This window comes from Carya illinoinensis, chromosome 13, assembly GCF_018687715.1.
Source record: "Carya illinoinensis cultivar Pawnee chromosome 13, C.illinoinensisPawnee_v1, whole genome shotgun sequence".
In the NCBI taxonomy this organism is placed as follows: Eukaryota; Viridiplantae; Streptophyta; class Magnoliopsida; order Fagales; family Juglandaceae; genus Carya; species Carya illinoinensis.
In genome coordinates, this window is record NC_056764.1 from 34,305,005 (window position 1) to 34,332,871 (window position 27,867).

Below are 27,867 nucleotides of genomic sequence, written 5' to 3' on the forward strand. Positions count from 1 at the left end.
CTCCTTTTGTCATATGCAAAAAGTAAAAGATTAGGTTTGATTTGTTTGGAAAGAAAAGTGTGATCCTTTTGCCGCACACATTGCTGCACACATCTTTTATTAGTGCTGCACACATCTTTTATTAGTGCTGCATCGCCATTCACAGACGCAACCATACCCAGCAGGGAGACGCACAAAATTAGTACTGGAAGGAAAATTTTCCAGCTTCTGCAGGCCGCCATTCGGAAAATTAGATTAATCTGGCCTAGCTTGATGATCTGCAGGGAATTAAAAACAATATATTTATATAATATTGCAATTACTTAGCTTTATATTATATATATATATATATATATCGTGCATGTATATTTGATCAATCAACCACTGGAAAATCATCATGTTGATCTTAAAACATTAAGCAATCCTAGCTAGCTATAATCTGGCCTAGCTTGATCTACAGATTTTTTTTACCTGTTAATCTTAAACGTGTATATATATATATATATATATGCATAATGTTACATATAGTCGTGGAGTGTGCAAACGTCACGCGATCGCTTTGAAAAAAAGTAATGTCCACGATTAAAAAGTTAATTTTTTTTTATGTAAATCTCATATTAATTCACTTTTTTCAAAGAGACTGTGCAACGCTTAAACAACCACGACTGCAAATATCATCCCTCTATATATATATATATATATCGTTTTTTAATCCTATTAGTTTTCACTATTTCACGACAAATCTTGGCTTTGAATTTAATCACATGCACAAGCTGATCATCGCCGAGAGACAAAATAATTAAATTCGTAATTAAACGTCGCACTGCACGCATGCAGATCTGCTAGAAGATCGTTAATCAATAAATTAATTAACATCTCTTTCAAAAAAAAAATAATAATTAACATCGAATCTTTCTCAATAAGTACTACATGATATAATAATTAATTAATAGCCTAGCTTTTCGATCGAATGCATGGGTACGAACTTGTTTGAATCTATCTTAGGTGACATGAAAACAACATCTTTATCAAAGTACTATGTACGTACTCGAAAAGAGAATTTTATCCAACGAAGAAGAGAAAGGAAAAAAAAAAAAAAAATGAGGTACACACGATAGGAAACAGAGGTACACATTATTGCATCAATGCCACTCCATCTCCCTGCCTCCATATTATTATGCCTTTGCCCTGAGGAAAAATGAGGCAGAGAAATACAACCTTCATTAGCGACACAAACGATAGACGCGTGACCAAGATCATTTTCTTAAATCCACCCAATCCTATTCAGCCGATGAAAATGAACAGAACAACTACTTAATACGCATCATAACGTTAGAATTTCAACATACAGGAGGTTATCTGATTCTTTCTTTTACATAGGCATAGGAACCAAACTAGTTCAAATTTTTATAATCCTCAAAATCTTATTTTTATTAGATAATTAAATCTTCAAAAGATTTATAAATTCACGTAAAATAACAAACAAAAGAAAGGCAAGCATGACAGCCCACAAATGACCCATTTCCAAGCATATCACCCCTTATTCTTTTAATAACAATATTTGAAAGGAAAAATAAACGCCGTTTTCACATGCAGTGGATGCATGACATCTATAGGATGTTAAACCATTAGTTACATCAATGAATGACCTTTAAAGGATGCAAAATAAAACCCGAGACTAACTTCAAATTTATCATATAAACATAACATATAAGCTTACCTTTCAAGATAAGAGTCAGTCTCAGTATCAATAACTACAGCATCACCGGCAACGACGAATACTGGTACCTGGAAAGTAGAATAATTGATAAGACACAAACTGCTTGTATTCTGTGGTAGATGTACCAGAACCTCTTCCCTCCCCTAACACCCTATCAACTACTCACACACTTACCTACATACAAAATACATACATACATACATCTATATATGCCGCAATGTTCTCCATACTGCTAGACACAGCTGTTGTTCATTACAATAATTGAACAAGATTAACAGTCAGGAACCACGTTTCTTCTTATAGGTAACTGAAGTAAACGCCTAATTTCAAAGAATGTACGGACATACTAGAGTAGAATCTGTCAGTAACATAACCCTTAATAATATTTTTTTAGGACCATATATCACGCCTCATCCTCATGAGGCCATTCATTCAACATTAGGTATGCATGAAGGGCTGGTAGAGGAAGAACGAATCGTATTGTCAACTTTACCAGATACGTATCTCATAAAAATTATCAATGGATGTAAAACACATTAAGTTTCACACTATGTACCCTTTGATGATATACATATCCATATTCAGCATTAGCCTCTCTTACCTTAGGTACTTTTTTTTCTCATTTTTAGTAGCAACTCTATAATAACTAAAATTTGTTTAAATTAAAGTACTTGTACGTTGAAACTGCAAGCATATTCTGTGTCCCATGCACGAATGAATACTGGTGCTCATCAGCAACAAGCATTCTGCCATAACTGCTACTTAACAAAATAAATAAATCAACTAACATTCTCATCAGTACTAAAATAGAATTCATCATATATTTTCTGAGGAGTAATGCTACATACAATCACTTTTGCGTATTCTTTGCGCACTCTACTGATGTGATTAGCTGCATCAATTTTTTTTAATACACAACCAATTCCATCAATGGAGTGCGCAAAAGTGACTGCACATAGAATTTTTGTTTTCCTCTGAGAAGCCACGGATTTGCGATGATTGAATGTTGATGGCATTCATACAGATACTACATCTTAAGAACAATTTCTACGTTGACATCATAGACATTGACTCAAAAGTCCAAACCACTGCACGCACAACTACATTTTTGCCATAAATCTTTGCTTACTTTCAACTTTCTCTTTTTGACTACAGTGGCCAATTTGACATCTAAACATATACATGGATAAACAACACATTTAAATCACCTCAACAGTCAGGCCAACACATTTATCTTACCTCAACAATCAGCCCATTGTCCAATACAACTTTTTTACCCCTGGGTACAAATAAAGTATTAGGACAAAAATCAATGGTTAAGAGGAAAATCAGACTACTAATCGAGAAGCTGAACTGCTTTGATTTAGCATAAAAACTTCAAATTTGCAATTTACCCTCAATGTCAATGGACGGATAGAGAAACAAGCATTCAATGATAGTCATACAAGTCTTGGACTAAAAATCTTTGGTGAACGATTAACCGTACCTAGGTGTGGCTGTAATGCCCATCATAGGAGGTTGTGCTTCCTTTACAATACATGTCACATGTTTTGGAACCGATGCAGAAAAAGGTATACCATCATAAAGCCTTACTGTAACTCTCATATCACCTGTTCACGAATATCATATTTTAGTTGATAAGAGTTCATGGAAACCATTGCATTAATTGATGATCGAAGTGATGCCAAGAGCTTAGTCAGGGACAGGGGATGATAGGACTCAACAGAAAACAAAACAAAATTAAAAGCAAAAGGCATCTCCAAGATAGGAGCAACGTGCTTGCGAAACATAGACAAGGAACATAATCAGTGCAGAACCAGAAGTTAGCTACACGGGTTTACACTCCTATATAGCATGAACAGTTCTTATGGATGGTTAAGAACCAGTGGTGCAAGAGTAATACAGCAGGTATTGGTCACGCAGTTAAAGACGTGGTGGTGGAATTGCTACAGACAATGGAATAGGAGTAGTAGTCGGCCATGAGCTGACAGCTGAAGAGCTTAGCTATGAATAAACTATGAACCAATTTTGAGAAACTTGTGTAAATATACTTTTTATGCCATTGGGCCATTCCCGGGCGGGCGCCGGGGTGGGGGGGGGGGATAGATGAAGAATTCAACTTTCACTAGGTGAACTGGGATATGGTTTGTACCCTAAGTGAGGGAGGGCTGGGAATTCGGAACTTGCTGGTTTTCAATAAAGCTTTATTGGGATAATGGTTGTGGAGATACCACAGTGAAAGGGGAGTGTTGTGGAAAGTTATCATATATGTAAAATATGATGGATTGTGGGGAGATGGTGCTCGACTGAAGTGAGCGAAACACAGGGGGAGGGGCTTTGGAAAAACATAGAGGTCGGACCAACTTTTAGTGACATGCAAAGTGTTGGGGATGGTTCCAGAATTAAATTCTAGAACGACCTTTGGTGTAGAGACCGAATTCTTAAGAAATCCTACCCAACTTTATACGGCATTGTAATACGACAGGAGGCTACAGTCACAGAACTCATGGATCTATCTAGTGGCTCTCCTCAATGGAATATCATTTTCATTAGAGCTGCACAAGACTGGAAATTGACACATTTGCAGATTTCTTCCATCTTGTGTATAATCATAGAGTGAATAGAGGAGCTGATACAATGATGTAATCACTGTCCAAGAAGGGAAGGTTTACTGTACAGTCGTACTATAAGTCCATAATGAAACATTCTACAGGAGCGTTCCCATGGAAGAACATTTGGAAGACGGGTAGGTTTGGCAAGTGGGATGGGACACAAAATTCTCATCTCATCATTACAACTTTTTCAAATTCCCACACAAAATATAATAAACAATTCAACTTTTTCAAATCCCAAAACAATAATAATATTAAAATATAATATTTTAAACTTTGATCTAAAACAAAAAATTCTAATCTCACTATCTAAGGCCCCCTCTAAAAGCTTCTTTTTTTTCTTTTTCTTTTTTTATAAGTAAAAATTTTATTCCACGAATGAAATTGGGCAAAGCCCATGTACACAGGAAGTATACAAAAGAAACACCTAAGAACATTCAAGAACTAAAACAGCGAAAACAAAAACTCATGGACTGCCCTACCATTAAGAACAATGGCTGAAAACCAAGAAAACAGGGAAAACATAAAAAATTTCCAGAAATCATCTACAGAACATTCCCTATCATTAAAACAACTCTCATTCCTTTCCATCCAGATGCACCACATAATACACAAAGGAATCATCTTCCACGCCGCTGCAACTTGAGAACAAGAATGAATTCTAGGCCAGCATGCAAGAATTTCTGTCACTGATTTTGGCATAACCCAGGATAGTCCAATTCTTCTAAACACCCCTTCCCATAACCCTTTTGCCACATCACAGTGAATAAGCAGATGATCCACTGATTCTGCAGCTTTCTTACACATGAAACACCACTCCATAACCATCATTCCATGCTTTCTCATATTGTCAATAGTCTGAATGTTTCCAATTGCCGCGGTTCAAACAAAGAAAGAAACTTTTGACGGAACACAAACCTTCCAAATATTCTTCCAAGGAAAAGAAAAATTATGCTGACCATTCATCATCTTATAAAAAGATCCAACAGAAAACTTATTGGTCTCTGTATTTTTCCAGAGAATATGATCCCTTTCATGTCATCTAATAGCCACTGAATACAGCAACTTGAAAAAATCAGTAACCTCCTCAATTTCCCAGTCCTGAACAGATCTGAAAAAGCAGACATTCCAATGCACCTCTTCATTAGAAAAACTCATCATCTGAGAAATGGAAGCCTGCTGATTAACAGCCAATCTGAAGACATTCGGAAAAGCTCTAAACAAAGCAGACTCACCACACCAAACATCAAACCAAAAACGAATTCTTGAGCCATCACCTACCCCAAAATAAACTTGTTTCACAAAATTATCCCAACCTTTTCTAATGAATTTCCATAAGCTTACCCCATAAGTCCCCCTGCTCTCCTTAGTACACCAACCCCCCCAATCACTACCATACTTTTGGACAATCACCCCTCTCCACATCGCACCCTCTTCCTTGTTAAATCTCCACAACCACTTCCCCAATAACGCCTTATTGAAACTACACCTTCAAACGGCCTCTCAATCCAGTTTGCTGAAACAGAATCCAATTAATCAAAAAACAGCCCATCAAGTTTAGGTCTCCAATCCACCGTCTCAGTTAAAAGAGAACTATAAAACTGTACAGCATGCTCATGAATCTCATCAGGGGAAGACAGAACAGTATTATCAGCTTTGAGCAACTCAATGGCATTGTTACGTCTATGAGAATTAGCCATTTTATGAAAGAAACTAGTGCATTTATCCCCCTCTTTAAGCCATAAGACTCTATTTCTGCCTCCATGAAATTTCTTCAACAAAAGTACCCTCTCAAGTTCTAACACCACTTCATTTTTTCTTGACAATGATTCCTCACAATTCCTCTCTGACTCTAAAGCTTGAAGCTCTTCCCAAAGAGATTTTTTCTGCTGCTCTACATTTCCAAAGACTTCCTTATTCCACATCTTCAAGTCGGCCTTCAAAGCTCTAAGTTTGCTTGCCAACACAAAACTAGGAGTCCCCTCAAAATAATAAGAATGCCACCAGCTTCTAACCTTGTCTACAAAACCCTCAACTTGAAGCCACATATTCTCAAATTTAAAATAAGGTCTAGCCTTATTAATACCCCCACAATCAAGAAGAATGGGAAAATGATCAGAACATAGCCTATACATTCTTTTTTGACTTAACCTTGGATAATGAGACTCCCAAGAGGAAGAAACAAGGTATCCGTCCAGCCTTGAACCGCCTCTACGATTAGACCATGTGTATTCCCCCCCAACCAAAGGCAAATCCAGCAATTCCAAGTCAAAAATAAGCTGAGAAAAATTCTCCATAGCAGAAGACAAAGGAGAATTACCCTCCCTCTCACTAGGAAAACGAGTAGTATTAAAATCCCCACAAATACACCATGGCATATCCCACAAGTAATGTAAGCCCGACAATTCATCCCACAACATAAATCTATCCCGATCTCTATTTGGCCCATAAACATTAGCCAAAGCCCAAATCCAACCATCATCAATATTTTTTAAAACACAAGCCACCGAGAAAACTCCAAAGCAATCCTCCACCAACTCAACAACTCTCTTATCCCACATTACCTAGATACCACCTGAAGCCCCCGAAGAAGGTAAATGAATCCAACCAACAAAGGCACATCTCCACAAGCTACGAATAATATTACAATCAATAAACTTCAATTTGTTTCTTGGAGACAAACAACGTCAACCTTCCAACTACGAATAAGAGCTCTAATACGAAGGCATTCATTAACGTCATTTATCCCCCTACAAGACAAAATTTTAGGCTTCATCAACACCAGAAAAATCCCTCCCTTTCACTCTATCTCTCCCAGAAGTTACCTCCTTATTGTCATAATTAATAGAACATTGCGAGCGCTTCAACTCTCTTTCCTTCCTCACAACTGATTTCAATGCCGTGGAAGTAGCAACTTCTATAGCTACTAGGAGAGCCCTAAATTGATCTTCAAACCCCACGCAAGAAATTCCCACACAACCTTGTAATTCCTCCACTATTTTTAACAACCAATTTGAGTTATCCTTTGGATCAACCTGAGGAGGAAGCATCTGTAAGGGCATCAGACTACTTGGCTCCCCCTCAGTCCAGATTTCAACATCTTCGACCAGCTGAGTAGAAGAAGACACACTTATTCTCAAAAGAACTGACCCCCCGAAAAGATTCGTTCAAAACAGACCCATTGAACTCATAATCTTCTTCGGAAACCACCTCTATCTCCCACTGTTGACACCCCTTGTCAACCAGAAACTGTTTCAACAAACTAGAACCCTCATTCACTAGATTATACTCATAACCAACAGAAACCGAATCCATAACAGGAACCAAATCCATATTAACCTCGTTACCAATGAATTCACCCTCGATTTCACCCTCTTCTTGTTCCGGCGCCTGAGACACCACCCCAACTCCACCAGAAACTTAGGAATTATCTGTCGAAATGTTCTACGTCGGCACTAAGACCAATGATTCTTTACAAACGATTTCACCCTCTTATTTTTCCGATGCCTAAGACACCACCCTAGCCCCACAAAAACCTTCGGAAGTACCTATCAAAATAACGAAACAACGCCCTTAAGCTCATCCGAAATACCCAAAATATCGGGTTGTTTCTGCTTCTGATACCAGACCCACACCGGGCTTTTGCTTGGACCAGACCTAGAAGCACCCCCCATTCCTTTCGGATCATTACGTCCCAACCCACCCCCAGAAAAGCCCAACCCACTACTTTTCACATAAGAGATATTAGAACCGGTATTTGATTTAACACGAAAATGGCCTAACTTGCCCTCACTTAAGCCCATCTTAACCCAATCCATTAAACAACCAACTTTGACTTCAATATCTCCTAGATACTCTAACAAACCCTCCAACGTCAACCCTTCAGCTTCCCTAGACAACATCGATTGAGAAGGCAGTTCATCTCCTTTGAGAAAATGAACCGTCTCCCTCTTCATAACATAGTGCACCTGCGAACTATCATCCCTTGCAGTAATCACACAAGGCTTCTCCAATCTTTGTTGAGCAGGCTTCTTCAAAATCTCCACAAACGATTCCTTCCTCCCAACGGACTCCAGTGAAGATGAACCAGTTTTATAGAGTGTTCTGTTCTATCCCTCGAAATAGAGTTAGGATAAGAAACTTCCTTAAGCAAAGCTCCAAATTTCCTCCAACCTTCTCCCTTCGAATCTTCAGGCACAACAATCGACCCACACCTCTTATCATGCCCATACTCAGACATCCTCAAATATCGTCCATATCTATTCTGACCCCTCTACACCACCATAACTTGATTTCCATTTCTCTGAGTTCTAAAAAATTCGGAAAGACCCCCTGAAGTTCCACACAACCCCACCACTGAAGCCAGCCAATTCATTGTAGCAACATCAATGCTAATAAAATTGACAACTCAACGACTACTTTCCATGATCTTCCACCACGATGCATTTTCACGTTTAAACTCACAAATTTTTTGATCAACAAGTAGTTTACGATAGGACCCCATTCTTTTTTGTATGGAAAACTTCACTAGGGAAGATTTTCACCCTGGTTAATCTAAGGAAACGCCAACTCATTGGGTTAGATTGGTGCTATATGTGCAAGGAAAGTGTGGAATTTGTGGATCACCTATTATTGCATTGTGCCAGGGCTATGAGTTTGTGGGATGATATCTTTGCTAGAGCGGGGCTCCTTTGGGTGATGCCAAGAAGGGTTGTTGAATTTTTGGCCAGTTGGCAAGGCCTCCGAGGTAATTCTCAAATTGCATCTATGTGGAAGATGATCCCAATCTGTCTATGGTGGTGCATATGGATGGAGAGGAATGGTTGCAGCTTTGAGGATCGTGAACGGACAATGGACTAGCTTAAAACTCTTTTTCTTCAAACTTTATTCCATTGGTCGATTGTAATAGACTTTAACAGCATGAACGTGCATGATTTCTTAGTATCTTTAGACACCCATGCATAGGTGTTGCTCTTGTATATGTCACGTGTACATGATTTAGCCTTTTTTTAATAAAATTCATATTTACCGATCAAAAAAATATATATGACATAAAATATACATATAGTTTAGTCCTCAATATTTATCACCTTTTAAGTACTTGGCATCTTTTCCAAACAACTCCTGGGACACCTCTAGCTGATCAAACGTTTCAACACTAGTAACAATTAACAAAAAAAATAAATATCCATGAAATTTGCTCCACAAAAATCTTTGACCTCAAGCACATTTATTGGAAAGTATTGTAAAAAACGTAGGGGGAAACAAACTTACTCCATCAGCACTATAGCGCCACTACGATCTGTGCACATATACATGTAAGTTTTCTGTTGAACATAAACCTCTGCAATTAGACATAAAATTCTAGGACTGATTAGTTATCAAAGAAAAATTAAAGTCACATTACCTTGAAGGACTGATAATGAACATAATTCAAATGGATCGAAAAATTGGCTGGTTAACCCTTATAGCAAGCTAAATTTAAAAAGTCCACCACAAAGCATCAAGATGTTTCAGTTAAAAAAATATTACACAATGGTTATCAGATCTAAAATCAAAAGAAAATGATAATTGAGATTTAGTACAAGAGTCAGCCCACATGTTCTTCATAATGACCAAATGAAAGCCCAAGCGACATCTAGGCCCATACTCCAAAAAGACTAGTCAAATTTACAATTGATGCTCCTTGAAATTCATTATAAATGGTAAAAAACTCTCATTCTCAAGCAATGTCGAATCTCATTCACCACCTTCCTATTCACAAACACACACAATCATAGGTATTACAATCTCTCCCCTTTAAATCCCAATGTCCCTTGTCGGACTAAGTCCATCATAGGAGTCATAGCTCAAGTCCCACACTTTTGGTTGGGATTCGCTCTTATAGAATTTGTAATAACCTAAGGAAAGCCCAAGCTACATCTCGGCCTATACTCCAAAAAGACTAGTCAAAGTTACAACTGGAGCCCCTTGATATTCATTATAAAGGACAAGAACTTCTCCTTCCCAAGCAAAGTGGGATCCCATTTACCACCTTCCTATACACAAATACACACCCAATCCGAGGTATTATATTCTTGCTCAGGATTTTCCATCTTTTAGCATTATTCATTTCAAGACCAGGGTGAATTCATTTTATCATTATTTATTAATGCAAATAGAAAGAAGACTAGGCAATAAAATTTGAAAACCAAAACAAGGACAAGAAAAAAAAAAAAAGACAAAAAAAAAAGAAAAGAGAAAAAAAAAATCCTCTTTAAGAAGCCGTTACATTTGTAATAGGCTCAAGATAGACTACAGAGGAAGATTTCAGGAAAAGTCTCCTTAAGGCCTATTGGGCTAGTTCATGAGCATTGGTGGATCTATGAGACAGGACTCATCTTTGAATCCTTTACTTGAAAACAACTCAAAGTCCATGCAAAACAATCATTGAGCTAGTATTCCACTATCCACTCTCTCTTCAAGTGTTAACATTAATTTATTGACTTAAAGACCCTGAAAGCAAGTAAGCAAATTAGATTATCTAACACAAGTAAGGAACCTATATCACCTTCAAGCATCAACCATAAATACTCCAAGATTCAACAGTATATACTCAACCTGAGTTCTCCCTCTCTCTCTCTCTCTCTCTCTCTCCAAGATTTTAGGTTCTATTTAAGGGCTAATAGTGCATGGCAATAACTATAAAATAACAGTTAAGAAAGAGAAAGTCACAGTTAAAATGGTCAACTCCCATATTCCCAGGACAAGTTATTGTGGGATACTTGGATCACTTTGCTTTGTGCACAAGCTGGATGAAACCCACAATACTATAAAGTTCTCATGCTTCAAATCCCTTATTAGATAGACTAAATTAGAAATCATAATAATTTTCACAAAACAAAGAGTTATTCAACAAGCACGGGAACTAACACAATCTTAGACCTTCATATCCAACAATGATAGTTGATCATTTTGAGTCATCAATTCACAGCACGAAACTAAAAAGCTAAAAGATCCATACTTTCAACACTCTCATAAGTAGCCAGTCGTTGGGATACTTTGTTTCCACTTTCAATGTCACGGAGCTCCACCTATGTAAAAAATCCAACAATGTAATATTCTAGTAAGGACAAAAGCAAAGGCAATTATACATATGAATAAGCAATTACGACCTTTATTGTAGCTTTGCCTCTTCCTTCATGGGAATGATCTGTCTTAAGGACCTGAACCAAGTGATATATGACCGCATAGGAAGCTGGTGATTAGATGATCCCATTACTAATTGAATATTATTTAACAACCAAAATAAAAGCATCATTGCGTTAAGGGCAACTCAATCACCTGGTACATACGTCCTGAAGTCCAGAATTACCACGAAGATTACAACATGAGAAAATTGTTTCAATTAGTACAATACGCAAAGCAATTACGGGGAAACAGTAATAATCCAAGCTCTTAAAAGACAACAATTCTTGTAATAGCAATTAACAAATCAAAATCAACCTTTTTTTTCTATCACATTGCCAACTTTGACCTGCAACCATTAATTAGGAAAAATCACATTTTCGCAACAATTACAAGAATTGATTACTTAAAAAAATAAAGTAAATCGTTAAGTAAAAAGGTATAAGTAGTTACATCGGAGCCGGAGATTTTGATCCCGCGGTGTTGACTGACCGACCAAGGAGTGCGAAGGAGGATATTAGTGGCGGTGGGGGAGGACAGCCACGTATAGGTGCGGCGATTGTTATCGGCTTGACAGGAGGTTGACGATAACGGAGACGATGGGAGAGTGGCAAGGGTTCGGCATGAGACGCAGGAAGTGGAAGTGGGAAGAAAGAGAGCTCGAGAGAAAGAGAAAATGATCTTGGTTTTCTTGCTTAGATGCAGAGGTCGCATTGTTTGTGCACGGAGGAAACTCCCCCTGCTCCTTTTTCCGTCTTGAGCGCGGTTTTTCTAGTCTCCTGGTGTTGGTTGATTTGGGGGAGAGAACTGTGATGGCGTTGTTAGGCTTTCCGAGTCTTTTAACTGTTAGGGGTTGGTTATTGTGATGAACTATTTCATCTGTTATAATTATTATAAATTTTTAAAATTTTTAAGTAAAATATAAAAATTAATTCAATTTTTTAATTAAATTAATAAATTATATCCTAATAATATTTTATTTAATTTTTAATTTTTATCTCATTTCATCTACATAACTAAACGAGACCTCATTTTTAAAGCTCAGACGAGAATAAAGATGCCATGAATCTTATGGTACTTTGAAAAGAAAAAATAACTACATATTATGTTAATAATGCTAAGCTCATCGAGATTTGGTTTAGAGAGCATATATCGACATTTTTTTTTAATATAATGATTAAGTAAACAATGCTGCTACAGATACACGGGATTAGGTACCTTTGAAAGAATCGATAATGCCACGTCAACTTATATATTTTAAAAAAAAAAAAAAAAAGGAGGAAAAGAAATAAAATTCAAAATGAAACACCCGAAACGTTGCTTCTACTGGGTAGAGAGAGAAATTTCCAATCGGTTCATCTGCTATTTCTCAAACAACAGCCCACTAATAAATTTGTATCACGTAGCTCTTCTATTTCTCATCCCATATACCTGCCTACAACTTATAACCTTGTGAAAGTCCCCTCCCTCTAGTGCAAAAAATCCCCCTCCCCTCTCCCTCTTTCACCGAAGCCCACCCTCCACCTCTCACGTTGACAACATCAGTCAATGACATTATCTCTTGACAACTTATGATTGATGATTTTATTGTTTCAAATTGTACTTGATGATTTCAACTTAGAGGAAGGGACGGAGGATTTCTTCATGAAGCTAGTGAAGTTATCGAAGATGAAATGGTTGAAGGATTACATGATGAGAGAGGGGGGGATTTGGTCTATGTTATTTCCGTGTGAGAAGGGGGAGAGAGGATGAGGGGTTGGAGAGGATCGTCTGGAAGCTGTCATTTCAACCTCTTGAGGGAAACAAGACCGAATAAAACTGAATAGAGAGGAAAACATTCTATCAGTTCAACCTCTTGAAGTTGCCGATGTGTAGCTCTCGAAGCAATCTAGCCATAGTTGAGAACAAAAGGCATGACAAAGAAGCCATTCATAAGAGATCTACAAGAAAAACATGAAAGTATCGAGGAGGGGTACTCAATGATGGCAAGAAGCTACCGTCGTTGTCCCTAAAGAAGCTTTCCCTTTCCTTGTTAGGGACAACGACAATAGCTTCTTGGTGGGTGCGACGGAACAAAACAGGGGAGAAATAACTTAATGGGAATGACGGAAACTGGTGAGTGCGATTGCATTGTTCACCTATGGTGACGATGGACCTTGTTTGGTATGGTGGTGGTTTGGGTTTTGTACGGTGGCAGTCATTTGGGTTTGTTTCATGGGTCTCTTCTCAAATGCTGATAGTGTGGTTTAATCAGATAAAATCATATTTATTATGTCGAATGTAAAACTCCATACGTGGCATGTCGTGATTGGAGGCTGTTAAACACCAAACATCAGCCTGACCGACCTAAAGAGAAATTGTTTAAAAAATGTTTAAAGATATAAACAAATATATATGAAAAATAAAGAAAAGCATTTAACCTTATTAGAAAAATTTGTAGGCTACACTCTTGGTGGGTGTAGAACGACTCCATAGTATACCACTACTGTCATCTTATGATATTAATTTTTCTAAGAGTAATACTACATATAATCGTAGAGTATACAAACAATATGCACTCATTTTAAAAAAGAGTGGGGTCCATTATTAAAAACTATTTTTTTCATGTATGTCCGGTATTTACTCACTTTTTTTAAGGGATTGTATGGCGCTTTCACACTCCATGACTGCAAATATCATTTTTCTATTTTTATAGTGATTTAAAACTATCAAACAATTATTCAATCTAAAATAACACACTTCTCATTCCAAACAGGTAAGGATTTGGATGATTTTATTTCAAATAAAACTTTTGTATTGGACAATATATAAAGAACCATTAATAGATACATATAAGTCTTCAAAACTTGTTTGTATAAGGGGACAAAAATGAACAAATCACTCAATTTTAACAACTAAAGCATAAATAAAAACAACATAAAACAATGACATGGATGCTTGGGCGGTGAAATGAGATTAAAATTTTTAAGATTTATGTTAATAGTGTTGAGATGGTTTAAATTGAAAATTTTGAGTTGGTTTTAAAAAAGTATGTGGATCCCATAAAGAGATACGTTTGGATGTAAAGTTGAGATGAGATGGTTTTAACTTTCTAGAGAAGAAAAATGTGGTAGATCCTACCAATGATAAGTTTATGTAATGATTGATCTTATTATTTTAATGAATAAATTAATTTAAAAATTTCAAAAAAATATATTAGAAATTATATTATTTCACGTTTTTGTTTACATAATAATGTATAAATTAATTTCAAAATTTCTGGAAAATAATTTGGAAATGACATGATTAATTAGGTAATTTGTTTTATTTCTATTTTAATATATAAATTAATTCCAAAACTTCAGGAAAATATATTATAAATTACATTATTAATTAAAAAATGTGTTTTATTTACATAATAATGACATGATTGCAAGGCAATGTGCAATTTACGACAGAGGTTGGAACCAACTTTTTGAATACCGTACTATAATAACCGATGCAGTAGGAACTTATCGTGTCAAAACAATAACCAGCAAGGGGGAGGTAGGTATTTCGTACCGGGTCAAATACTGACCATTTCAGTGCGTTTCGGTCAATACCAACCAGTTTTTTGTATCCTAATCAGTTTTTAGTATAACGATCGAAATTAATATATTTTTGTAATTAATTTAAAAATCCTGATTTTTTTTCATAATTTTTACTCAAATTCTCATATCTGAATACTATTTTCTTAACTTTTTTTAATCCCCTTTCTTGAGAACTAAAAATCAAATCTCTACTCCCATTTTCGTGATGAAGATGAGTGATTATTTTTTTTAATAGTTGAATTGAGAACTTAGAAGTATTATTGAGTTTTATAAATATGTGTTTTAACTTTTTAAGACTTGCATTAATATTATTTTAAAATATAATTTATATATATAATTAATTTATCTATATATAGATTATTCCGAAATAGTATCGATATCGAAATATTTCATTCCAATATCTTAATTGAAATGGTATTGAAAACTTTAGCTGAAACGACTTCAAGCACAATGCCATTGAACAATTCCCACTCAAACAGAGTGGTGGGTCACCGAGAAATTTCAATATCAATCTCAGATGACTATGGGTTAGCAGTTTGGGCATGAAGGAATGGACGGTTTGGGGGGTTTTTTGCGTAGGAGGTGGTAAATATGGTTGTTGTTGTCCTTCACAAAGATGGACCAAGGTAGATCGTTTGAAGGAACCAACAAACGAAACGGCAGTTGTTGTCAAATTTCTCAGACAGAGGAGGCTGGTTGTGTTACGAGGGAGGGAAGACATGTTTGGAAGAGGGACAACGAGTGTAATGTTGGGAGGAACTATTGTGAGACGTAGGGGGTAGAAGACATTGTTCTCTCTATGAATGGTCTTATTTGTGAACAGTATTAAAAATTTTAAAAACAATTTGAGAAGAGATGTGTTGTCTCTGAATGGCCATTTGGATATTTATCCCATCTCACTTCATGAAACAGTTTGATATTTCTGTGTTTGATATCATGTCTATGGTACCAAATCTTGCTCACTTTCATTTCAATTTTCATAAGCTTTTTTGAGTTGGTGAATTGAAATGCATGTGAATATTTGAACTACAAGGAACAAAATCTTTACTTTAATGTAAAAAGTAGCATAGAGCAAAATCTAAAATGATCATAGATTGACAACAATTGTTTATATGTAAAATTGGATATGATCATGTCAACCTCTCATCAATTAGATAGTGTAAACATGTGTTTTGCCCTAAGGATATTAAACGGTTACAATATTTATGTGGTGTATGGTGTGTGGGCTTATATGTAGCAAAGCTCATTTTTGCAAGTATGAAAACTTTTTTCAGATCAGATGGAATAAACTGAGTTGTAATGATGAACGATTTTTTTTTTAATGCAAGCTGGTCATGTTAGTGACATCCTCATGAGGCTTGACGAGCAACAACATCTTTATTTCAACATTTTTCAAGTTAACTATCAAATTGGTGGGATCTCACACCTCACACACATGCATATATTTATTTATATATTTACATTCACTTGAACAATGTTAAAATTTATCATGATTTTTTTCTTTCTTAGTTATACTAAACAATGAAGCATTTAAAATACAACATATTAAATAGTTTTTTAAAGATAACAAAATATAAGATAAAAAACAACATTTTCAATTTTCTTAAAATGCCAATCTCTCTCATTTTTTCTCAAGAGTACCAAACTTTTGGGATGCTATGAAAAAATTGAGAGGCCTTTGGTCACATGCAAAGACCTTGACCAATGATAAAACATACATCCATCACATATCATCTAAAGGTTAATGGGTGTAAAAGTTCAAGACTAATAAGGGAAGGGATTTCTTAGCTGGCTGATACATTGGAATGCTCATACCCTTTTTTTACTCTTTTATTTTATTTTTATATAAATATCTTCACCTTTGGTAAATGCTTTCAACAAGAATATTTTTAGAAAAAAACATATATTATTTTTATATTATATTTTTGTGATATTTATTTAATTTTAGCTGCATCTTTATTCTCACTTACTACCTTGCATTGTAATTAAACGGCAAACAAACATTATTTTTTAATTTACGAGATGTTTGGAGAATGAGATTGTAAGGAGAATTTTCTTTTCGGGCCGAAGGCCTAAGAGACAAGCCCAACCCGACTAGGCGACCCCTTAGCACATTAAAGGCCCCTGGCTGGGGTCAACCCATAGGCATAATCACGCAGAAAATCCCAAAATATAAGGGGACACATCACTCCTGCACTCCCCTACGACATCTACCCTAAGAGAACCTATGCAGACAGGTAGGCGGGAAATGCTCGGAGCCCATAATCTTATAACAATAAGTGAGGAGAAGTATAACGGCGAGCACCTACAGGATTAAAGGGACAGGAAGCCACGTTGCATTAATTTGAGTCACCCCAAGAGACGAGCCGCGCCGCATTAAAGAATTATAACTCAAGGAATAATTGGGGGGGACATATACCCCTGACACAGGGTATGGGTAATGGGGGGCGGGGCCCCCCCCCCCAAAAAAAAAAGAGACTTAGTATAAAAGCTGATCCCTAGGTACAAAGAACTTTATTTGATTCATTGACACTCTTGCATGAACTACTAAGGAAATACTGACTTAAGCATCGGAAATTCCTCGGCCTCCACCAAGGCCCTCGACTCTTTATGCTTTCTCTAAGTGTGCAGGTGAAAGATTGAAGACTCGAGTCGTTGGAACCTGACCCAAAGGCATACAAAACATGATGTTAACAGTAGTACCGTTTGTGGGATAACTATAGACTTCATGTGTCTTTCATATGTCTGCGACAACTTGTTCTCAAACAACTTAGGGACAAGAAGAAGCGACATTGAAAAACATGGAAGTAAGGTTCGTGGCAATGGAATAAATGGTAGGGAAGGAGAACAAGATGCTCAGAGGGATCACTAAAGAGCCGGAGAATGATGTAGAGCCAAGCAACAGGAAGCGCAAAGGCTCCAGGAACACTAGAAGGGGAGGCGACTTGGGGAAAGAAAGGAAGAACGTGAAGAATGTCATCCCACCTATACCTAAGTGCATCCCAATAGATGGTGGAGCCAAACTAGTCACTGGAGTTGGTCCCTTTAGACCTGAGCCGCCTGAAAGCCACCACCAAGATCGACACTAAGGTGACTCTCGAAATGAGAGGTGCCATGCAACAGTTCCTTATGGAGCATCGAGATGTCTTCGCCTGGAGTCATGAGGACATGCCTGAAATTGACCCGGAGGTCATGTGGCACCACTTGACTGTGGACCTAAAGGCTATGGGGTTAAGGCAGAAACATCGAAGCTTCAACACTGAGAAGAATGCCACTATCGTCATAGAAGTCGATCGGTTACTCGTAGCAGGTTTCATACGAGATCCACTAACAAGTGCCTCCTCTTCTTCAAAGTGCTACAGAAGGCCCAAACGTGGGATGACGAGTGCGACCAAGTGTTTTATGCCCTCAAGAAGTATGTCACTAGCCCTCTGCTGCTTAGCCAGCCCAAGTGTGGTTAAGTTATGATCATGTATTCATTAGTCTCCCCACAGATGCCTCCTCGGCCTTGGTACGAGATGAAGACAGGGACTAGAGACCCATGTACTATACTAGCCGAGCCTACCTAGGAGCAGGGGTTAGATACCTGGGCATAAAGCAGCTTGCCTTCTCTTTGGTGGTAATCACTTGAAAGCTCCGCCCATATTTTCAAGCTCACCCAATAAAGGTCCTCACAGAGACCTCCTTGAAGAAGATCCTATAAGGACCAAACACCTCAACCTTAGGTCCAGCCCCCGCTGCAGTCTAACCTCCCTCACGAAAAAGCGAGTCCAACCTCTTGGCTGCCAAAACAACTTACCCCGCTCCCATCACTATAAAAAGCGAACCGGCTAATTAGCTGTTTGACACTTACCTTCCCAGCGGGGTACCAAAGGGATGAGTGTAACGCCTAAAGCTACTTTATCACTTCTACGGCAAAGTGCAGGCTAGCCTTCAACTGCCCGACAACTTACTTTCATTGTGGGTATCAACAGGTGGAAGCAGGTCCAATCTCAAACTGGCTGAACTACCTACCTCCCTATGAGGATTAATAGGCAGGTCTAGTCCAAAAAAAAAAAGAAGGAGAGCGGGTCCAACCTCTCGGTTGCCCAAACAACTTACTCCAACCTCTGCCACGACCAAGAGTGGGATGTCAACAGGAAGGAGCAGGTCTAGTCCTAAATTGCCCGAACAACCTACCTTCTTGTGAGGGTTGATAAATAGGTCCAGCCCCTACGGCAGCCTAGCCTCCCTTATGGAGGAGAGATGGTCTAGCCTCTCGGTTGCTTGAACAACTTACCTCGACCCCCATTATAGTGAAGTGCAAATCGGCTTCTCAACCATTTGAAAAATGACCTCTCCGTAGGGACAAAAAATGTGGGTTTAGCCTAAGGCATCCCTACCCGTCCCCTGGTGGAGTGCGAGTTTAGTCCTTCGACTACCTGACACTACTTCGGAGTGCCAAATGGATAACGCCTCAGATTTTCGCCACACTTTAATAAGACAACTCAGGTTTGCAAATTTCACACCTGTGATTGGAGATTGTTTGTACTAACTGGTTTGACTTTTGCAGCATGGACAAACATCTCCTGTTTACCTTTCCGTTACGGGTCAATAGGTCGGTCCAACCTTAAGGCGGCCTAGCTTGCCTCATGGCAAAGTGCGGGTCAGTCTCTTGACTGCCCGACATTACCCCAATGATTGCATCTCCTCTTGCAAACATTGACATCCTCTAAAGACTTAGGACAAGTCCAGCCTTAAAGAGTTGCTCTGACCCTCTTGCCAAGCGCAAGGGCCAAAAAGGCGACTCCAGCTTGAACACACTGCTTGACCTCCTTTAAAGATGTAAGGCGAGTCTAGTCTTATAAACTGCTTGATGAATGCGTGAAAGTGTACTCTAAATATCCTATTATTGGATTAAAATGCTAAAATATGAATAGAAATAATAGAAATTAATGTGTATTCTTGAATTGAATTTTTATTTACTTTGGGATACTCCTAAATAGATTTTTATGTTTAATTTCAGAGTTTACAAAAGAGCAAGTCAAAGCCCAGTAAAATTGAAATGAGGACTTTTAGGGGGTTTGAGAGCTATTTGGATCAAGAAAAAAAATCACAAAAGGAAATTACAAGAAATCTAAGTCCAAAATTTGCTATGAGACAACTTGGACATATTTTATTTTAATCGTAATTTCCCACTCATATATATGATTGATACGATTCTTGATGTATTATAAAGTTATCTTAAAGGGTTATAAATTTGTCTCCAATAAAGATTTCCAAATTTAAACTCTTGAAGCACATACATGGCTGGTAAAATAAGGCCTAAAATTTTAGCGATTTTTTTATGGGGGAATTATGAAGACATTAGGGTTTCTTTCCTACCCTATATAAGTATATCATTAACATGAAATGGTGGGGGAGGAGAGGCACAAGAGGCAGATCTGAATAAAGGAGAAAATCATTTCCATGATCGCCGTTTGCTTTATTTTTCTTTGAAGATTTTTGTTGTCTATTATATTTATATGTAACTAAATTTTCAAGTAAGGTTAGGGATGAATTTGCACATTATATGGTATTTTTAATTTATATATTTGATTTTCAATTGCTAAAACTCTTTTGTTTTATTATTCTCAATTTATTGTTGATCTTTTCTTCTCCAAATAATCATAGATTTTATTTTGTTTATAGATTCAGCCATACTTTTTCTATTGAATGAATTAGTTCTTTGATTATGTTTAGATCAATTATTTATCTGTATTGCTTTAATTTTTTGCTGCAATATCGCTCCCTGAATATATTGTCGTCGTTGGATTTTCTCAATATTGATAATAATTTACGTATTTTAAAAGTGGTGAATGATTTTTCAAATGGTTACCTTTGATTTCATTTTGCTTTATAAATATATACTTTTCAATTGAAAATTTTGGAAATTGAGTTTTCAATTAAGTTATTTAATTAAGAATAATTAAATTACTGAATTTGTGCAAAGGATTTCCTATGCTTCACTGTATGTCAAATTTGAGTACTTTTCTGTTAGTCAATTTACTTCACTTTAACTTGCATTCAAAATTAATCTTTATTCTCCATTAATCATTTAATATTTTTTTTTAATTTATTTGTTCTTTCTACTATTCTTTTAATTTGTCTTTCTGTAAAATCGATATTCCAAAACTGTGCTACAACTATCATGTTATTCTTTGGGTGTAATCACTGTTTGACCTCTCTCATGGCGGTGAGGTTAGTTCAGTCTCAAGGACTACTCAACCTTTGTCACACCAAATAAGCGAGTCTAGACTTTCGACTGCCTGGCTTGTCACTATTTTTATAACAAGTCAATGAGCAGGAAAGGTCAAAGACCGTCTGACCTCCTAGGTGTCTAAATTGGTAGGCAAGTCACTAGCTTGCCCAATCACTTTCGTATGTACTTTATGCACTCGAGTCCACCTCCCACCTAACTTCAGCAACGTGTTAGACCCTTTGGCTGCGTAACAACTCGTCCTTCCCTTGGGGACATCGAAGAGGAGAGATTAGCCAAAGGCATCACAACCTCTCTTCCTGTGGAATAGGGGCCTAGTCTATCCAGAACGCGGCTTAACTCCCTAAGAGCTCCACCAAATTAGGATTATGCGACTATGTTGAATGGTCAATTTTGCTTACATATTGTCCATAGTGCAGACAATGTTGGCCCTCACCAAACATACTCCCCTAAAGCATGCAAAAAATATATATATAAAGTACAAGCAAATGAAAGTGAAGTAGACAAACTCAAAAAAGGAGAAGAAAAATGAAGTATTTTATTAATGTTGTGAAATGCAAGCAAAGAAAAGCAAAAAAATATACATCAGTACGATGAGAATGTTTAGTTGGCGAGGTTGTCCGAGAGTGTACTTGGGATCGGCTTTTTCCTTGTCAAGGCACCTCACTTCAAGGTTGCTCGGTCAAGAGGGAGATCTCGTATTTGTAGTACCCTTGGATTACTCTTGGGGTTCAAGAGCACATGATCCCTCATCCTCTCCAAACCCTCCAGGTAGTCGTGATTCCAGGCGTCGTCACAAACCAAGCGGATGTGAGAGAGCTCTTGGCGCAGTTGGGGTAGGGTGGCTTCGGCACTATCGAGGTGAGAGTGCTAATCCCGAATGGTCGCCTCATGGGAAGCTATCATGCGATTGGCCTCAGTCTTCTCGAGCTCCAAGGCCTTCACTCTCTTAAACTGCTCCTTAAGAGAATCATTTTTCTCCTGGAGAGACTTGGAGGCCCCTTCGAACTTCCCCTCGATCCACTTGTACGACCAACCATCAGAATCCTACTGCTTATTCAACAGTGAGTTCTCAGCCCGCAACTTTTCCAACTCCTCTTGTTGGCGATTAAAGAAGTCCTGAAGGTTATCCCTTGCCTCCGTGAAAAGTGTTGCCTCAAGGCGGTGTGAACCGGCCTCAGCCTAGGACCTAGCCAAATCAGCCTTGAGTTGGGCTTTATGTCGACGAAGGCAGAGTATGCTTTTCTGCCTCCACCGCCAGCTAAACTGCACCCTAACGAGAGTTTTCACTAGCTCATTCTTTCTCTCCCTCTCTTCTTTGGTGGAGCGCAAGGTCAACTGCACTAAAGATTGAAGTACTTATTTCTCTTTTTCCAACTCCTCCCTGCCTTCCACGATGAATGTGCCAATTTCTCCATGCTCTGCCTTGAAAAATCTAAATTAGCAGAGGGGAAAAACGTGCAAAGAAATCTTAGAAGGACACGAAAGATAATGGATAGCTGACCCTCAAGAAGAGCTTCCTTAGCCTCTAAGCTATCTCCTAGACGGGGTCTGGGCAAGTCTCGTCCACGATCGGTCGTGGAGAGACACTAGTCCTCTCCTCAGAAAGGCTTCACATCATGGCTCCATTGCTCGCCGAGACCTTGTGACCCACCACAAAATCCACCCAGGATGGGCCTCCCTCACCCTTGTCTTCCATGGCTCGTTCGAGAATCTCCTCGACCCTTGGGTCCACAGGAACTAACGGCGCCTCGACAACTACCAAGTTGTCTGTACTAAGGCTAAGGGAGACTCCCCCGGATTCCCCTACAGCTCCTGTTCTCACCCCTGCTTTGACACCAAAGCCGAGATGGTGTTAGTGAAGGTCAAGGAAGTGCCAACACTCACCAAAGTGACCAAAGCCTCGCTGCCCTCACCAACTTCGACTCCAGCTCTAGCCTCTGTCGAAGTCAAGGCCGGAATGGTGAAAATGAAAGGCAGTGGAGCCCCATCTTCGGCCACGGTAGCCAAAGCTTTATTGACCTCCATTGACACCAACACAACCTCAGTCTCGAGTGCATCTGCCAGGACCTCCTCTGCCCAAGACACGGCCCGCGCTATCTCCTTCCAAGCCTCTGCATCGTCGTCCTGCAAACTGAGTTCGGTTGACATGACCTCAACTTTTAGTGAGTAAGGAATGGGAGAATCCGGGATAGACACTCGGTCAAGGAGGTATTTGCATCTATCAGGATGCTCCTTAGGTGAAGGGGAAGGGACCTTTTTAAGGTCAATATCTAGTGATGGGAGCACAACTTAGGACTCCTGAAGGGGGAATCCAAAAGAACTCCATAAAACCGCAAGGACAACAAATCTTTGCTGGGGGAAAGTTCCATGACCCCCTCGTTGCCTGACGGGTTGGAGAGGGAACCTCAAAAGTAATGAGGAGCGTTCCCCTGGGTTGATCTAGACTGGCCATAGGAGGGTCGGCACAGACTTGCTGAAGAGGGCTATACCATCCTTGTTAGGGGAAGGAATGGAAGAAGGCGTTGCCCAGTGAGGCAGTTCAGACACCACCACCTTCCTCAGTGAGGATGGCTTAGGCGGCTGAATGTGCACTCCCATAGAAGTTTGCCTGAAAGGGGGATGGGCATTTCATCAAAGTCGGACTTGGCAGGTGACTATTTCCTAGGTTTCTTCCCCTTCCCCTCGACATGTAGACTAGGGGAATGCCTATAGACTTGAGGAGCAGCCACCCACATCCGGTTGCCCCGGTATGTAAAATGTGAATTGGCGGAGGGAGGCACGTACTATCGTAGGCCGTTGTCATCCAGCAAAGCCTTCGAGAGAACATCATCCAGATGGGCCTTCACCCAAGCCCAAACAATCTCGATACGACTGATTTCTTTGGGAGTCGCCATGGGCCTGACATTTTTGTCATCCTTCATGACCCCCCAGATGGCTCAAACAAGGTATTCGTGCCCATTAACTTGTCCAACTGGGAACTCCTACCCTCTACTGGACACAAAGAAGAAGCGCCAACTCCATCCTTTCACCCTCTTGTAATGCAACTCTAAGCGAGCTAACGCTTGAATAGAGCGAAAACTGCAGGTGTGGGTGAGGAGAAACTCATGGGCAGTGAGGTCCGGTTGATCGGAACCAACTTCCTCCATGCGCATCGCCATATGAAGCAACAACACATCAGGATCCTCCATGTGTTTGGGTAGAGTTGGGCAGGAGCCAAGCCCAAAAAGTCTAGCACATCGTGGACTGGACGACAAAAAGGTAGCCTGAGGCCGCTGGAGAACATGTCGGGGTACAAAGCCAACTTCGATGCGTACCCCTTAGAATCCACGGTTCCTTCATCAAGGGAAGGCATCTCTAGTTCAACGATACTCGATACCTTAAATGTCGTCTTCAGTGACTCCAACTCACTGGGAGTCACCACCAACCGCCAAGAGAAGCTATCAAACCTCTGTGCTTCGGTTTGGACCTTGTGAGGGTCTAGGTCCCTGGTGGTCTAGGGAGGACCAGAAGACTTGGCTGACTTTGGGTTTTTTGAACCTTTAGAGGCAGGACGTGGAGAATACTTGGGAGCCATGAGAATGCGAAGACGGAAGGTAGAACACATAGAAAAGCTAGAAGTGCAAAAGAACTCAAAGCACTTTGAGAAAGGAAGAAGAGATAAAACGAGCAACAATTGCTAAGGGATGGGGTATAAATAGGCTCAGGCGACAATTGATATCCCAGAGTCGTGGGAACACGCGCACCCCACGAGCTAGTAAGCCTAGCGCAAGTCCGTAGCACGTACTGCACGATGCGACATGGCAGGAGCAGCCTGACACTGTCAATGCTAAGGGGACAGAAATCAGAATGGATGCATTTGAGTGCCAAAATTCAACCGTCAGAAAAATGTGCCAACAAAGTCGAGAGAGGAATTGTCGCACGACGCATTAAATAATGAAAAGACCAAGCAAGGGTGTCCAAGGATTGGACACGTGGAAGAGCCAAGAAATAAAATGGCCGCTCCTATAAAAAAGAGAGGATATCAAACGACAACAACAATGGTTAGACACAAAGACAAAGACAAGAAGAAATTCCCATAACCCCGACATTCCTGTACGACACCTAGTCTCAGAGAACCTGTGTAGACAGGTGGGCAGGAAACATGAGGAGCCCTTGATCTTCTAACAACAAGTGAGGAAGAGCCTAATGACGTGAACCTGCAGGATAAAAGGGACAGGAAGCCACGTCGCATTAATTGCACCACTTCAAGAGCTGCGCCACATCAAATGATTATAATTAAAGGAACAATTGATGGGACATATACCCCTAACATGGGGTATGGGCGGTCCCCCTCGAAACTTAGTATAAAAGTTAATCCCCAGGTACGAATAACTCTCTTTGATTCCTTGACACTCTCGTACGAGCTACTTATAGATACTAACTTAAGCATCAGAGACTCTCCAGCCTCCACTAAGACCCCTAATTCTCTGTGTTTTCTCTAAGTGTGCAGGTGCAAGACCGAAGACCTGAGTCATTAGAACCTGGCCCAAAGTCAAACGAAGCACGACGTTAACAAAGATAATATGAGAAATTTGTGAATAATAGTGAAATTATTTGAGTTAAGATGTTTTATTAGATTTTGAAAAATGTGAAATAAAAAATTAAATAAAAATATTATAAAGTTAAAATATTATTAGAATATAATTTTTTTTAAATTTCAAAATTGTATTATTTTTTGTATTTTGTTTGAAATTTTAGAAAATTATAGTAATTAGGTAATGATTAGATAAAAAAATTAAAATTAGAAATTATTTGTGTTTGAGTGATTTTTGAAAATGAAATTATAAAATTTTTTAAAATGAGATGAGATATCATATAGTTTGTATTCCAAAAAAAAAAAACCTTTAATTTTTAAGAATATTTATATTATTATTTTTTTCTCTAATCGAATAGGTATAGTATGAATAATATGAACAATAATTACCGGGTAATACCGTAAGGGAGAGGTGAATCAATGTCATAAAGAAACTAAAAACCCCAATTGAAGGGACCGAGTAAAGTCCTTTTCTTTTTTTTGACTTTTGAGAACTGGACCCTTGGAGTTTGAAGTTGGAACTGCAACTCACCCTGCAACTACCTCAACCAATTCTGTATTTCCCCCCAATTATTACTTCTACTACTCTCTCAACTCTTTCCCTCTCTCTCCGTTTGTAGATCCCAAGCCTTCCATCTTTTTCCCTTTCTCTACAATTCCTCGGCGCCCAACGGTTAGCAATTAGGGTTTTGAATTCGGATTTCAATTCCTCCCAATTTCGGTTTTCTTTGCTTCTCCTTCTTCTTCCTTTTTTTTTTTTTTTGTTCCATTTTCATTTTCCTTCTAGCTGAGAATCTAGTTTGCTTATGAGTCCTCTCTTCTCTGTTTGCAGGTTGAAAATGCTCGACCCCTCTTAGCATAAGTGTTGGAGTCTCAGAAGCTTTTATCAGTCAGGGAGCTTCGGCATATAGCAGCGATGTGGACCAATGTTTTCAAACTTGTAAGATTCTATCCTATTTGGTCCTAGATTTTTATTTTTCATTTGCAGCATCAGATTTATTTGCGTCTATTACCTTATTTATAATTGGCCTAATTGTTTTAGTCTGGTTTATGAATTGGTCTCACTTGTCATGTTCGTGATTCAGACCTTGACACTATGGTGCTGTTGGTAGTGCCGTGCTAGTGATATGTTTGTTTTCTGCAATATTTGCTTGTTGGAAGGATGTTAAGCTTGGTTGCTGGATCTGAATAAAGTTTAATTATGCTAAATCTGAATTTCTGCCTGATGGTCGTTTCATAAATTTGTTCTCCATTTTCTGATGTTCTTTTTCATTATGGGCGCCCTTTTGTGTACTGCCCCTGTATTTGGGTGTCCACTCTCGTGCTTCATAAGATCTTTATTACATATCCCTTATAAACAAAATAGTTATGGTTAAAACATATGTACCATTCTATATCAGCATGCAAGACTGCACACCCGGGCCATTTTCAAGTAATTGGAACTATTTTTGGTGCGTGTTTTCCTTGATCACCACACCACATGTATGACACCTTCACTCAAGGTCAAAATTTTCTATTATTGCTCATCCCTTAAGCTAGAGGTTCATTCCCTTTGAAGAGCTTATGGAGGAATAATGCTTCTTTGAAGGTAGCATGTTTTTATTGGACAACAGCCTGTCTCTCCAATTAAAATGCCTCCCAAGTGCAGAAGGTGTACAGTTTTTTTTTTTGATAAGTAAAACGGTAGTATTAATTATAATAGGCATAGCCCAAGTACACAAGATGGTATACAAGAGATAAGACCTATCTAGGTCGCTATAAAGGTTGCAAGGAACTCATGTACATTTAGCCCATTAAAGTCTATAGCTAGAGTCCACAGGAACAAAGTACTGAAAAAAATAGAACGAAGCTCCTCGTTTGTCCGCTCCATATCTTCGAATGTTCTCTCATTGCGCTCTTGCCAGATACACCACATAATACAGATAGGGACCATCTTCCACACCGCTTTGATTCGTGAATCTCCACCCGGCATCGCCCAACTGGCCAATAATTCTACCACTGACTCC

At 38.7% G+C, this 27,867-nt stretch overlaps 2 protein-coding genes across 7 annotated transcripts in view; one reads left to right on the plus strand and one right to left on the minus strand.

Annotated features, from left to right (window-relative positions):
• Nucleotides 1–891: 891 nt before the first annotated feature.
• Nucleotides 892–12,335, minus strand: LOC122291353 (elongation factor P). 3 transcript variants are annotated; one of them, XM_043099041.1, is made up of 11 exons: nt 11,932–12,335; nt 11,798–11,827; nt 11,635–11,650; nt 11,466–11,548; nt 11,315–11,384; nt 9,586–9,655; nt 9,402–9,469; nt 3,186–3,309; nt 2,939–2,978; nt 1,700–1,767; nt 892–1,167 (listed from the first exon to the last, which is right to left on the minus strand). In XM_043099041.1, exons 1-11 carry the CDS (start codon nt 12,190–12,192, stop codon nt 1,155–1,157), a joined length of 843 nt encoding a protein of 280 aa, XP_042954975.1. In that variant the 5' UTR covers nt 12,193–12,335; the 3' UTR covers nt 892–1,154. The 3 variants fall into 3 exon arrangements, with proteins under 3 accessions (XP_042954975.1, XP_042954976.1, XP_042954977.1); XM_043099042.1 differs by having other exon boundaries at nt 11,466–11,516; nt 11,635–11,648; nt 11,797–11,827; nt 11,932–12,334; XM_043099043.1 differs by lacking the exon at nt 2,939–2,978.
• Nucleotides 12,336–26,302: 13,967 nt separating this feature from the next.
• LOC122292100 (mediator of RNA polymerase II transcription subunit 13) overlaps nt 26,303–27,867 on the plus strand; it is a 40,096-nt gene continuing 38,531 nt past the window's right edge. For 3 of the 4 annotated variants that reach the window (XM_043100318.1, XM_043100320.1, XM_043100321.1), the window contains exons 1-2: nt 26,303–26,534; nt 26,694–26,801. In XM_043100318.1, coding sequence (XP_042956252.1) covers nt 26,778–26,801 — 24 coding nt within the window. In that variant the 5' untranslated portion in view covers nt 26,303–26,534; nt 26,694–26,777. Of the gene's footprint in view, nt 26,583–26,693; nt 26,802–27,867 lie in introns of all 4 variants that reach the window. The other variant, XM_043100319.1, reaches the window with a different exon arrangement.